The 14074-nt window shown below is 38.7% G+C and overlaps 2 protein-coding genes across 6 annotated transcripts; one reads left to right on the top strand and one right to left on the bottom strand.

Moving 5' to 3' along the window:
* Positions 1-2991: 2991 nt before the first annotated feature.
* On the bottom strand, positions 2992-3585 carry LOC148546847 (uncharacterized). The gene is made up of 2 exons (XM_088497967.1): positions 3535-3585; positions 2992-3459 (listed from the first exon to the last, which is right to left on the bottom strand). Exons 1-2 carry the CDS (start codon positions 3583-3585, stop codon positions 2992-2994), a joined length of 519 nt encoding a protein of 172 aa, XP_088354093.1.
* A 2570-nt stretch (positions 3586-6155) lies between these two features.
* On the top strand, positions 6156-14074 carry LOC107617925 (2-isopropylmalate synthase 2, chloroplastic). Of its 5 annotated transcripts, none has more exons than XM_088498332.1 (14): positions 6156-7025; positions 7272-7485; positions 7570-7650; positions 7824-7913; positions 8012-8098; positions 8752-8852; positions 9723-9756; positions 9840-9914; positions 10196-10279; positions 11788-11922; positions 12318-12463; positions 12698-12821; positions 13397-13426; positions 13865-14074. In XM_088498332.1, the coding sequence occupies exons 1-13, from the start codon at positions 6343-6345 to the stop codon at positions 13412-13414; spliced, it is 1872 nt and encodes a 623-aa protein (XP_088354458.1). In that variant the 5' UTR covers positions 6156-6342; the 3' UTR covers positions 13415-13426; positions 13865-14074. The 5 variants fall into 5 exon arrangements, with proteins under 5 accessions (XP_088354458.1, XP_088354457.1, XP_088354459.1 ...); XM_088498331.1 differs by having other exon boundaries at positions 13819-14074; XM_088498333.1 differs by having other exon boundaries at positions 13811-14074.

The following is a 14074-nucleotide window of genomic DNA, read 5'->3' as shown; positions in this document are numbered from 1 at the left end:
ACCGTAAAATAAACTTTTGGCAAGGTATGAGAAATTAGAAGTCCTATCCTAGTTATCCTTATCAATGATGATGAAGATTGAATCTTAATTCCACTCAGTTAGTCTTTACTTAAAGTAAAGAAAAGTCAAGTGACTAATTAGTTAGATCCTCAAATCCTAGTTAATCCCTAAGGAAAGATTGGGATTGTTGAAGTTCAATTCAATTAGCAAAGATAACAATTATCAATCATGTTTGAGTTTGACAACTCCCGAGTTACTGATTTCTTAACCAAGACCAAAAGGGAAAAAGTAAATCTACCGGAATAAAAATGTCTTCAGATTGGGGATAAAAGTAACATAATCAAAAGAGAGCAATTGTAAACTGAAATACCTCAAATAACATTAATTCAAAGAGTAATCTGTAACATAGAAGAATTCATAAACTAAATTGAGAAAATAATAAAAAGGAATATTGAACCTGATAAAAAGATAATCCTGAAAGCGAATAAAGTCCTAAATCTAAATCCTAATCCTAAAGAGAGAGGAGAGAACCTCCCTCAAAACTAAATCTAAATCATGAATAGTAACTAATTGGCGACTCTCCTTTGAATGGATGCATTCCCCCACTTCATAACCTCTGGTCTATGCCTTCTGGACTTGGATTTGGGCCAAAAAGGGCTTCAGAATTCGCTATGAGTGTTTTCTACAATTTCTGGTGCGTGGCCTCTGTCACGCGTCCGCATGGGTCACACGGTCCCGTCATTGGGAGTTTTTTTCCTTGTCACGCGGTCGCGTCAGTCATGCGTCCGCGTCATATGCGTTTCGCTCAAGGCGCGCGGTCGCGTCAGTCATGCGGCCGCGTTAATGTCTCTTCGCGCTGGCATGCGGCCGCGTCGCCCATGCGATCGCGTGGCTGCCAGTTTCTTCAAAAACTCCGTTTTAAGCTTTCCTTCCAATTTTGTATGTTTCATTTCCATCCTTTAAGTCATTCCTGTCTTAGAAGATCTGAAATTACTCAACACACTAATCATGGCATTGAATGGAAATAAAGGGTAATTAAAATAATTATTTTTAAGCATAGGAAACATGTTTTTCACATACATCACATAATAAGGAAGGGAAAGTAAAACCATGCAATTAATATGAATAAGTGGGTGAAGGATTGAATAAATCACTCAGATTAAGTACAAAATATATCATAAAATATGAGTTTATCAATCTCATCTCAAAGTTCAGTTCATTCATTATTCTACATGTGCATAGAGAAAGGAATGTTAGAGCAGACATTTTATCCAAACTTGCCGCCACTAGGGCAGACACACAAATATCGGCATTATCACAGCTTACACTTAAAAAGCCCAGCATTGAATTACTATCTATAACAAGGATTAACCACCTCCATGACTGGAGAACACCTGTTCTTGAGTACGTTAACACGGGTACCATACCTAGGGACGAGCTCAACCCACAACAATTCAGACGAAAAGCAAGTCTTTACACAAACATAGCGGGAGAGCTATACAGACGCGATTTCTCAACACCATTGCTAAAATGCCTAGGTACTGATGAGGCAAGGGAGGTGATGGACGAAGTGCATGAGGGCGTATGTGGGAATCACATCGGCAGACGAGCTCTCGCCGCAAAGATCGTCCGAACGGGATACTATTGGCCGACAATGAAAAGAGATTGCATAACAAAAGTCAAGACATGTGACAAATGTCAAAAGCACGAAGCCATCTCTACAAAGCCAGCCGAGGTATTACACAGCATGGAGGTAAGCTGGCCTTTCCACAGATGGGGGCTTGATATCCTTGGCCCATTTCCAATAGCGCCAGGTCAGGTAAAATTTCTTTTAGTATCAATAGACTACTTCTCAAAATGGATAGAAGCACAACCCTTAGCAAGAATAACAGCCAACAAGGTAAGATCTTTCATATGGAAAAACATAATATGCCGATTTGGAATACCAAAGGAAATAATATCAGACAATGGTAGACAATTTACAGATAACAAGCTCAGCTCATTTCTAAAAAAATTTAATATACAACACCATTTTAGCTCGGTCGAACACCCACAAACCAATGGGCAGGCCGAGGCTACTAACCAAGTTATATTGCAGGCAATAAAAAGAAAGCTCGACAACGCGAAGGGTGAGTGGGCCGAGCTAATCCCAAAAATATTATGGAGCTACAACACAACAATACAAACCACCACGGGAGAAACACCCTTCAAACTAGTGTACGGGTCAGAAGCGCTAATTCTAGTAGAGGTCGGAACTCCCACAATCAGAACCGAGCTATACGATGAGCAACACAACACATACATAAGGAACGCCGAGCTTGACCTCGTCGAAGAAGACAGAGATATCACGGCAATCAAACAGAGAGCCATGAAACAATTGGCAGAAAGAAAACACAATAGAAAAGTCGTTCCAAGAACATTCACTAAGGACAACCTAGTCCTCAGACGAACCGAAGATGCGAGACGACCTCCTTCGCATGGGAAGCTCGCCGCAAACTGGGAAGGACCTTTCCGAATAGCAAAAGTACTCGGAAATGGGGGCTTACCAACTCCAAACATTACAAGGCAACCCAGTGTCAGGAAACTGGAACGTTTCATCATTAAAAATGTATAGATCACGACTTGTACAATCAGCGGATGAAGGTACTCTTTTTCCCCCCTTAGAGCTTTTCTCCCAAAATAAAGAGGGTTTTGCCTAAGGAAGGGTTTTAATGAGGCCGGACGCCCAATATATTCAAATGAACGTGATTGGTTCTTTCAAACAAACCCAATCCTAACAAACAAAATGCAAAAACAAATAAAACGTACGCCACAAAAATCACAAGAAAGTGATATAGTCAACTTGGCCTTAGCTCGGCCAAAACAAACACTATCCGAGTTCAAAATAGCAACAAAACAGCGAACATGACCAAACCTCGGTCAAACAAAACTAAAGTCAAACAATAGTTAAGAGTTAACAATACATATCCAAAATACATAAGGCAAAACAAACTAAGAGGGGGGAGCATTCTCATCATGCTCCTCCACAGTGCCATCTACGATTAGCTTCCCATCAATCACGATCTTAGTCGCATCCAAATGATTACAATCAAAATCAGGGGCCAATAAGGAAATTTGGCTAACGGCACGATCAAAGCCGGAGACAAACATCTCCATTCCCGCTTCTTCCAGTTCATGAACCCTTGCAGTCAACTTCCCCTTAGAAACGTCACTCTCTTTTATATCAGCCTGCAGCAACCGAACTTGGTCCCTCAAACGAGCCACCTCCTCTTCAGATTCCTTTGCCTTAGCCACAGCACTAATAGCAATATCATCTTTTTCCTTTGATAACTTCTCCAGTTCAACAATTCTCGCCTTATATGACCTCTCCAAGTCAGAGACCTTATCAATAGCCTCCTGCTGCTCAGCACCTATGAGCTTGGTGGTGCGGCCGACACACATCAGATGAGAAGCAACGATCTGCAAAATTAACACCATATAAGAACAGAACAGCAAAAGGAAACATAAAAGAACATAGAGGAAGCCGAACATAACCTGAACAAACTTTCCAAGCGCCTCCATACCAACCCGACGAGTCATCAGCATATCCCCAGGATACTAGGACGCCCTGTCTACTAACTCGGCAAAATTAAACTGATCGCTCCACAACGAGTGGGAGCTAGATCCCGAGATAAAGCCATGAAGCCTTTTTTGACGATGAAAGGCGGCCATATCACCAACAACGACCTCTTGATCACTCTCTGAGATAACTTCCACAGACTTATCAATATCACCTCTCTTCCTCTTATATGAAGATGCTGACTGAGCAGTAGAATAAGCTACTTGTCCACCATCATCCTTCTGAACTCCTACACCACTAGTATCCTTCTCCTTTTTCTTTGTCATAAAGGACTGAAGCCGATAAGGATCCAAGAGGGGAACCCGCCCACCTACAAGAGCAAACCAACAATTAGAAGATATTACAACATCAACACAAACAAATAACAAAGCAAAATGTTACCTATATACACTTTCAAGCCCTCACTGTCACCAGAATCATACAAACGCAAAAGCTCAGAAATCGATAAACACACCCCGTCAGCAAAACTTTCAACAAGAAAATCTAAAAGGGGAATCCTCCTCCTCACTTCGCTCAGCAACCTCAAGAATTTGACTCGGCTCAGAACACCAGTAAAGAGGAAACCTTTCGAAAAGCTCATCGTCTAAATAAAATGGATACTCAGCCTCAACCGATCGAACTTTAATAAAAAGAGACTTGAAGTTTTTAAAAGAAGATTTATACAGAAGAAAGAGAGAACGACCCAGAAAACTACTAAGTCAAACCCACAAACCCTTTCGAACTCCTTTGGCTTGAAACAGTGAAAAGAACAACGACAACGAGCAGGGGAACGAAAGAAAATCCATTAAATATTGAAAAGCGTGAAGAAACGCCCAAGAATTCGGGTGTAACTGCGAGGGCGCACAGTTAAGTTGAGTAAGAACATCACATTCGAATGAGGAAAAGGGAAACTTAACGCCAAGTTCAATCATACAGGGAGTATACATGTAGAAATACCCCCAATCACCTCTCCTCTCGCACACCCTATCGCTGCCAGAACAAGGAAGAAATTCAACGGCGACGTTGGAACCACTCTTCACAACATTCAGACCTCTCAAATCAGCCATGGACTTAACACTGGTAAACGATGAGGAACGAGTCCTCACATCATCATGAACCCAATGATATGGGTCATCTTCTTTAACCTCAACAGCTTTCGATTTCTCTTTTCCTTTTTCTCCCGCCATGAATAAACAACTACAGTAACAGTGAAGAATAAGGGCAGAAGTACTAACCTTTGGAGGACATAATGAAAGTAAAACTGTGAGAAGTTGAAACAGCAGAGTTCTGAGACAAGAGAAAAATTATTGCAAGCCCACTAACCTAGTAGATGACTTGACTAATGACCACTAAAAAACGTGAAAAACCCAACCGGCAAAGAAGTGCATTAAAAGCGACACGTTTCGTGAGAACGCAAAGAAAGAGTCTCCCAAAAGTCTTTTCAAAGTCCATCAACAAACAAAGTAGGCCCAAACGCTAAAGACCTACGTACAGTAAGAATCAACCGCAAGCCCATTAAAGCTCGTCTGCTCTTTTCCACACAAAACACCAGCCGAGCTTGGGGGCTATGATGTGTACCCCGTTATACTCGATAATAGGATCATAACTGACGAAACCGAACATAAAGCTCGGAAACAAACAAAGCAACAACGGAAACCTCTGACTGAGTCATCAACAAGTCTGCGCTACCTTCCAACCATTACCTACAATAACGGAGCCCACTACCCAAACACGATCACAACTCTGCAACAGTCAAAGATACCAGCAACGGCACCCACCAGACATATCGGAACACACAAATCTCAACTAACACCTTACTCGCCTATAAAACCAAGCCAAATAGCCCATGAACAGTCAGGTTACATTTACTCGCTCTAGTTTATTTTTCTTATTCTCTGATAATCCCTGTTCTTACTTGAGCGTCGGAGTGCTTATTGCAGGTGCTCCCGCCGCCGTGTTTCAAGGTGCCGAGGTTCTCCTACAACGCTACTCCCTAGACGACATATAAGCTCTTCCCAGGACGCAAGCAGCTAACTTTGGCGTCGTATACCTCGGTTCACCTAGAACGGAACAGGAAGCATTAGGAAAAAGTATTTTGCAATAAAATAATAATATTTAAATAACAAATCGTTTATAAGTAAAAACAATATTTTAAAAACTTACAATTATTATAAAAATATTATTTTTAAATTATAATGATTTTACTAATTTAATTTTAAATATTAAATATTAAACAATATAATCTATTACACTATATCCACTCTTATAATTATATCTCTCAAACTTAATTCTTTTTTAAAATTAATAATGAGACTCGAACCCGTAATCTTTAGATAAATATAAAAAAATTATGCCATTTGAACTATAATCCATTGACTTTTTAACTCCTTCCTTTATATATTTCAAATATAATAAATTATAAATCTAATAATTGGTTATTTTAAAAAATAATTAAAATATATATTCAAATAGATCATTAATAACATTTTTGTCGAACATTTTAGTTCTCAAAAAGATTTTATTACATTAAAGTGGATATACACTCAAATAGTTAAGTGTCTAGTCACGGCCAACAAAGCAATCGCCGCCATTTCACTCTGCTAGTCGTCAAGAAGAAGAGCATATCCACAGCGATCCACAGCGAACCACAGCCACCTTCTCCGCTCTTCAAACAAACACACAAACCCTCCCTCACTATACTCTCCACTACTCTATCTTCTACTCTCAGTTAGGGTTTCACTTCCATGGCCACCACTGTCTTCCGCTCCCCTATTGTCTCCCCCTGCACCTCCATTTCCACTTCCCAACCCCACCACCGCATCTTCCTCCATTTTCCTCAACGCTTCCGATTCAGCTTCACCTCACACACACCACAACATTCTCCCACCTTCGCTATTTCTTGCTCCGCCCAATCCGAATTTCCCGCTCCTCGCCGCCGCCCTCCGTACATTCCGAACCACATCCCGGACCCAAACTATGTTCGGATTTTCGACACCACCCTCCGCGACGGCGAGCAGTCCCCCGGTGCCTCCATGACCTCCAAGGAGAAGCTCGACATTGCGCGCCAGCTCGCGAAGCTCGGCGTAGACATCATCGAGGCTGGCTTCCCCGCCGCCTCCAACGAGGACTTCGAGGCCGTCAAGATGATCGCCAAGGAGGTCGGTAACGCCGTCGACGCCGACGGCTACGTTCCTGTCATTTGCGGCCTCTCCAGGTGCAACGAGAAGGACATCCGGACTGCCTGGGAGGCCGTGAAGTACGCCAAGAGGCCCAGGATCCACACGTTCATCGCCACCAGCGCCATTCACATGGAGTTCAAGCTCAGAAAAACCAAAGAACAGGTAGTTGACATTGCTCGCAATATGGTCAAGTTCGCTCGCAGCTTAGGATGCGAAGACGTCGAGTTCAGTCCCGAAGATGCTGGAAGGTCATATACTGTTACATTTGAATATAATGAATAGGACATGAACCTTTTGCTTGTTTCATAAGTTAGTTAATTATTCGCATTCTTAGGTTTTTCCGTGCCATAGTGTTGCCATTAATCTTACTGATAAAGTTAAGGGTAATTACGGTGTCTCGTACTTTTGGAATCGGAGAGTATAGAATAGCTATTTATTTATTTGTTGTCTTTCGTATTAGCTATATTTTTTATGTTTTGTCTATATGCTACCAGGTCGGATAGGGAGTTTCTTTATGAAATTTTAGGTGAAGTTATCAAGGCCGGGGCAACAACCCTAAACATACCTGATACTGTGGGCATAAATATGCCGAGCGAATTTGGAAAGTTGATTGCTGATATAAAAGCTAATACTCCTGGAATTGAAAACGTTATTATTTCGACCCACTGCCAAAATGATCTTGGACTCTCTACTGCAAACACCATTCAGGTATACTGATGACGTCTTTACTATTTAGAGCGAGCACACAGTAAAAATAGAATCTAGATTTTACCTGCATTCAGATGCTTTCAGGGTGCACATGCTGGTGCAAGGCAATTGGAAGTAACTATTAACGGGATCGGTGAAAGGGCTGGTAATGCCTCACTTGAAGAGGTGAGGATAATATTCTATTGTGTACTTGATGCATAACCATTATGGGAGCAGAGTCATGCATGGTTCCTTTTGATAGCCGCAGTTTTTGTCTTTCTATGGACCTGAATAATAATGTTTGGAAGAACTTATATTTTGGAGTATTTGGTAACTTGCTCTTTTTTTTTTCTTTGAAGGTTGTGATGGCCTTGAAATGTGGAGAACATGTCTTTGGTGGTCTTTATACTGGGATCAATGCAAAACACATCTATATGACAAGCAGGATGGTCATATATCTGAAACCAATCTTTTATTATTTCTTTTTCATTTTTAAGGCAATTACCAATTGATGATTTTTTTTAATAATAATATATATTTTTTATAGGTTGAAGAGTACACTGGTTTGCAGTTACAACCTCACAAAGCTCTTGTGGGAGCTAATGCCTTTGCTCATGAAAGTGGCATACACCAGGTTGGTTTGTTAATTACATATATGCATGTATATACCTACATAATTGGACTTGAACTCAAGCATTTACTTTTGTGAAGTTTACAACTTGGCACAAAATCCATGTTATTGCTGAATTTAATTTCACTTCTAACATAATAAGTATTCGCAAGTTAATGATATTGCCTGTTTGGCTGTTAGCTGAAGCATGTACCATATTGGCCAAAATTTAGAATTAGTTCTGTCAAGGGGTGAACACTTTATGAATGAGAATTTTATCGATTTCCTTCCCATAAAACAGCCAACATTCTATTCTTTCTTTTTCATTTTTTTTCTAGCCCTGGTTGCAGCACACTTCTTTTACCTGTTTTAGGAGGTAGTGTATTTTAATTTATTTTATGGAGAATTCCAAAAACATAACTAATTTTGCTATGAGAACAATAATTCCTTAAGAATGGTTGCACAAGCTAAAGTTGATATACAACCTCTTCTATTTATCACTTGGAGTGGTTTTTTCCCCCCTTCTTGGTATTTTTTTTTTCTACCCGAGCTCCTTATTTGAAATTGTACCTCTATTTATCTGTTTTGCCAGATTAACTAGAACTTTATGCCACCTCTGCGCTGCCCTTTGATTTCAGCCCTTCTCATTTCTATTATTACTTTTAAATTATTTGTAGGATGGGATGTTAAAACATAAAGGAACATATGAAATAATATCTCCTGAGGATATTGGGTTTGAAAGGGCCAATGAAGCTGGTATTGTACTTGGCAAGCTTAGGTATTTTTTTTACCTTTTCCATAACTCTTATTTCTGCATGGGTTTTCACACCGTAATATCAGCATATGTATTTTGTACGTATTTTTTTGAATTTATCTTCTCCCGAATCAAATATTCCGCCTCAGTAATTACTGTCTGGATGGCAAAATGAAATGAGTTGTGCTGATAGTTTTCTGAGCAGAATAGCAGCATCATGCTTTACTTTAATAAGGATGTTAAGCTAGCTTGATTGAGTTTATCAAATCTTAGGCACAGTGATGGTAACTTGAGCATATTTTGTTTACCATTATTCTTTTAAGTTTATCAATTTTTCTGCATCATTTATCTGAAGATTCTGAGCATGAGAATCCACTTTTCAGTTTTAGCTTTCTAGATCTTAGCAAGGTCAGTCCTATTTCTCAACATACTGGTTATTGCCTTGAGTTGTAGTTTGACTTTGACAGGGGGATATTTTGGGACCACACTCAATTATGATTCTAGCTTTATTGCTGGGAAGCTTTCTTCATGTCCACTGAATTGCCTCCATGCGTGAGGTTGATTGTAGTAATGTTAAAGTATTATATTTTCCATTTACTGTCTGCCAGTGCCAATGTAAGATTTAATTTATTAAGTAATTTAAGATCGAACATAGGATTTGATGCTCCATGCATAGGCTAGCCAACATATAAGGTATAAGATGCAACCTGGTAATTGTGTCATTTGTAAGTTGATCTTTTCAATTGTATTCGCTGACATGCCCCTTTGTTCTTTCTTTGATGTCTCACCGAGTTCTGTTTCATGTTCTTATGTTCTCTTGTTTTGTCAGCAACAAAAAACATGATTTCTTATTTTCTCTTTCTAACAAGCACTTACATACTTCAATTAATGCAGTGGACGCCATGCTTTGAGAAGGCGACTTGAAGAGGTATACCGATATTTGAGTTGAAAGTAAATGGTTATTTGAAGTTTTCTTCTGTTTTATGAATTATTATTTTTTTTTCACTTCAGCTTGGTTATGAGCTTAAAGACGAGCAAGTTGAGAGTTTATTTTGGCGATTCAAAGCAGTGGCCGAGCAAAAGAAGGTAACAAAAGCTAGTGATTTTCTTCCTCATCTTACTCTGCAAGTGCTACTGGTAATGAAATTCACTGGGTCTGCCTAGAATTGGCAGAGTCAACAAGTTGGGTCTAATTGTCTTGTGATGGTTGATTGTTCTGTCAAACAATTAATATGGTCGGTAATAAATGAAGCTTGTGTCTTTTATGTAGTCGATGTTTGATTGTTTTATAGTGAACAGCAGCTATTCTATATCTGTTGGATGAGTGCTGGTTAACATCCTTTTGCTTTTTAACCTTTCTGTATCAGAGAGTTACTGATGCTGACCTCCGAGCATTGGTATCCGATGAAGTTTTTCAGGCAGAGCCTATCTGGAAGCTTGGTGATTTGCAGGTATACTTTCAAATTTTAATGCAGCTGCTTTATGGAGATGTGTTTACCATGATCACTGATACAACGACCTCCTTTCTTCTCCCATTTCCAGGATGTAACATCTGTGTCCTCTTCCTGGATTAATTTATTTTTCTTTGTTGAAATACAATCTAAATTAAAGGGATTGACATATTAAGATGTGATGGGTATACTGGACTGATACATAGAACAGAGAGTAGAAGAAGCTGTATTTGAAAACCCAACATTTTTGTGTTTTCTTAAATGAGTTCCTTTTCTTTCGTCTTTCTGTCTACGATGAAACATCATTACCATTGTTCTGTATACCGACTGGTAGACAGCTAGAGTTTATCCTTCCTGAACCTGAACATAGCCTTTTGTGGGGTTGGCTACTTGGGTCCAAAGATGTCATTGCGTTGTGGCCATGCATAAGACAAAGTTTTATGTAGGCTGTTGCAAGAGGAACGTATGTTTTTAGAACTAAATGATGCTATTTTAATGCTGTGATTGTTTGTCATTTTTCCAAGTTGGTAAAAAAAACTTGTAAGTATGCACTGCAAATAATGGATAACATTGCCATACCCTTATTTTTTTGGGAGAAAAATAAAATAGAGCTATTTAGATTTTACTATTTTTGTTATTATTTTGATGATGGAGAGATTGAACAGGATGTAAATCATAGGATCCAAGCAGGTTGGTCAAAATGGCGGAGTGCATCTGGTTTTATATGCGACAAAAAAGTGCCTTTAAAACTTAAAAGTAAATTCTATCGCACCGCTATAAGACCGGCTATGCTTTATGGTACGGAGTGTTGAGCGGCTAAAGGAGAGCACGAACATAAGGTGAGTGTGACAGAGATGAAGATGTTGAGATGAATGAGTGGTCATACGTGATTGGATAAAATAAGGAACGGAGATATAAGGGAGAGAGTTGGAGTAGCACCCATTGTGGAAAAGATGGTTGAATCGCGTCTCATGTGGTTTGGACATGTGAGAAGAAGATCGATAGAACATCCAGTCAGGAGAGTGGATGAGATGGAAGATGAACAAGGGGTGAAAGGCAGAGGAAGACCTAAGAAGACCATCCATGAGGTGGTCAAACGAGATTTACATGTAAACGGTCTCTCTGTAGACATGATACATGACAGAGCATAATGGCGTCGTTTGATTCATGTAGCCGACCCCACTTAGTGGGACAAGGCTTTGTTGTTGTTGTTGTTATTATTTGATGAATAAAGCACTACAAATGTAGGAAATATAGAATAAAGTTTCACATACTATTTTCTGCTTTATCATCACGACACACACACATATTATTTCTTATATATATATATATTTAACAAATCTCGATATCACATTGTATCAGTCTTCCAATATACACTCTTTAAGCACTCACATTTTTGTTTGTTTCTTCCCCAGCTTCCTCAATATATCTGGCCATTTTATGTACAAATACAAATTATCTTATAATAACAGGACAAATATAAGCTAACCAATGTCTATCCGGTACAGGTGACTTGTGGCACTCTTGGTCTTTCAACAGCAACCGTAAAACTTATTGGTCTTGATGGTACAACACATGTTGCTTGTTCTGTGGGTACAGGACCTGTTGATTCAGCTTACAAGGCTGTTGATCTGATTGTGAAGGTTCAAAGTTGTATATATTTGTTGATTCTTTCATACTACCAGTCTATCAGATCCTTTTAATTTTAGAAGTTTATTGGACTATTATAAGTAATATATGCATTTTTTCTTGCTTGTGTGATCTAGTTTAAGGTACCTTATGGTAATTTGAAGATCACCTTTCATGCCAAAGAATGTTTAATAAACTTATGGTCTTTTACGTTGTCCCTGGAAAGTGGTTTTCATATTAAAAGGATAATAAATTTAATTAAAGCTCATTTCTTAAATTCCAAACTGGTCACCTGTTTTTTTTTTTTACCTTGTCCCTGGGATGTCCCTGGGATGTGGTTTTTATATTTGAAAGAAGTACTTTATAATGGAAGCGCTTACATCCTTTTTCTTTTTCTAAAATAATGCAGGAACCAGTAACACTTCTTGAGTACTCAATGAATGCAGTCACAGAAGGCATTGATGCAATTGCCACTACTAGAGTTGTAATTATAGGGGACAAGAGTCGTACATCTACTCATGCTTTAACTGGGGAAACTGTCCATCGAACATTTAGGTATTGTTATTCTTCTTTCTATGTGTAAATCAAACATTTAGACTGTATCTGGACACTGTCTTTGATACAGAAATACAGAGATCATAAATATCTGTCTCTGTCTCTCCATTTCAATCTCAAAGATAAATCTAATCTCAGCCTTATGCTTTCTCTGGTAAATCCTAAAGTTGATTGATTTAATTCATCTAATTCTTTCTAATTATCCATGGACACAATGCTTTATCTCTTTAATAGTGGTAGTGGAGCTGGAATGGATGTTGTTGTGTCCAGTGTGAAAGCCTATATTGCTGCAGTAAACAAGATGCTGGGTTTTAAGGATATAGCTGCACCTGCATCTGCATCTGCATCTGCTGAAAAGGTCTCAATTTCTGCGTAGATATGAGATTTTGGATTACTGCTTCGCCATAATTTCTTGTGATTTCTTGTTAACTTGGCAGAGAACAAGAGAAATCTAGTGCAGCAATCTATCTTTGTCAAGTATTGTAGCTGTACTTAATGACTTTATTTGCAATATCGTTAATCAATACCCAAGTAGCCTTTTAGCAAGCAGTGTAATTATACAAATATGCACTCCCCTCCCCTGAAAAAAAAGTTAGACTTCGGAATATTTTTCCCCGTTTCATTGTTTAGTTGGAAGATAAAAGTGTGCTATACTGATACTTTTATTTAAAAAGAAAAAAGAACTATTTATAATTTATCATTTAATCTCCAGGGCTTAGTCGTTAACTTGCAATTTCGCTGTCATGTTACTGGATCATTGTAACATATGATAAGAACAAAAAATAACTTAGAAGCAGATCAGCTGATATTATGAAGGTCAAAATCTTGGCAGTTGTATTTTGCTTATTAGATACAAAATGGAAAGAGATTTTTTGCTCAGCATTTGTGCATAAACTGTCGTAATGCAATTTAACTCGAGGCATTTTATTGCAGGACAATTGCCAAGTCTAGCCGAAATACATGGTAAGTGATGATTTAAGCCAGCGTGAATAGCATAACTTCACCGCTAATTAAAAATTTTCTCCTGCGTCATTCTTTATTTTCAATTTTGATGCCCGAGTTGACTGGGTGAGTCATATTTTTAAGGGCCAAGTCAAGGTAATACAAGTAGTAACTTATCTTTTGTCGTAGTGGTGGTAGTAATAAATTTATTCAATGCCAACGGCCATTCTTTATCAACATATCTTATGTCCTGTGAGAAGAATATCAGTACCTACTACCTAGTACGCAATTATACGAGCTAGTGTGGCTTCTACCAGCATAAAATCTGTATTGAAAGGAATTTATTACGGTAGTTGTTTTTGATTGGGCATGCTACTCTTTTTTACATCTAGTAATTTTCTATAGTTGGCCAGCAATTAGGATGATACCAGATTACCAGAGACGTTCAAATTTTGTCAGGGAAACCTATCTTTGTGTTATGACTGTGAACCCAAGATGGGATCACGTGTTCTCAGTATTTGTTGGCTGGATCTCTAAGTTAGTAGATGGGGCTCTGTTTGCTGGTATTGAAGGTATCTCTCTTTACTAGCATTTCTTAATGTGAATAAATATGTTGAATCATGTTAAGGATGTCTTTGTGGTTGATTTTGAATAAGGGGAATTTTCAAG

The sequence above is a fragment of the Arachis ipaensis genome, chromosome B9, assembly GCF_059453495.1.
Source record: "Arachis ipaensis isolate K30076 ecotype BB chromosome B9, ASM5945349v1, whole genome shotgun sequence".
In the NCBI taxonomy this organism is placed as follows: Eukaryota; Viridiplantae; Streptophyta; class Magnoliopsida; order Fabales; family Fabaceae; genus Arachis; species Arachis ipaensis.
The sequence above is the reverse complement of the archived record's forward strand: the minus strand, read 5'-3'. Positions and strand labels throughout refer to the sequence as shown.

What these genes read in the sequence shown, in the direction of transcription:
- LOC107617925 (XM_088498332.1), top strand. Translation starts at nt 6,343, where the DNA reads ATGGCCACCACTGTCTTCCGCTCCCCTATTGTCTCCCCCTGCACCTCC. An exon ending in ATTGTACTTGGCAAGCTTAG is followed by an intron (nt 8,853 to 9,722) that starts GTATTTTTTTTA and finishes CAATTAATGCAG; the next exon opens with TGGACGCCATGCTTTGAGAA. An exon ending in CAGTGGCCGAGCAAAAGAAG is followed by an intron (nt 9,915 to 10,195) that starts GTAACAAAAGCT and finishes TTTCTGTATCAG; the next exon opens with AGAGTTACTGATGCTGACCT.
- LOC148546847 (XM_088497967.1), bottom strand. Translation starts at nt 3,585, where the DNA reads ATGCTGATGACTCGTCGGGTTGGTATGGAGGCGCTTGGAAAGTTTGTT. An exon ending in CGCTTGGAAAGTTTGTTCAG is followed by an intron (nt 3,460 to 3,534) that starts GTTATGTTCGGC and finishes TTAATTTTGCAG; the next exon opens with ATCGTTGCTTCTCATCTGAT.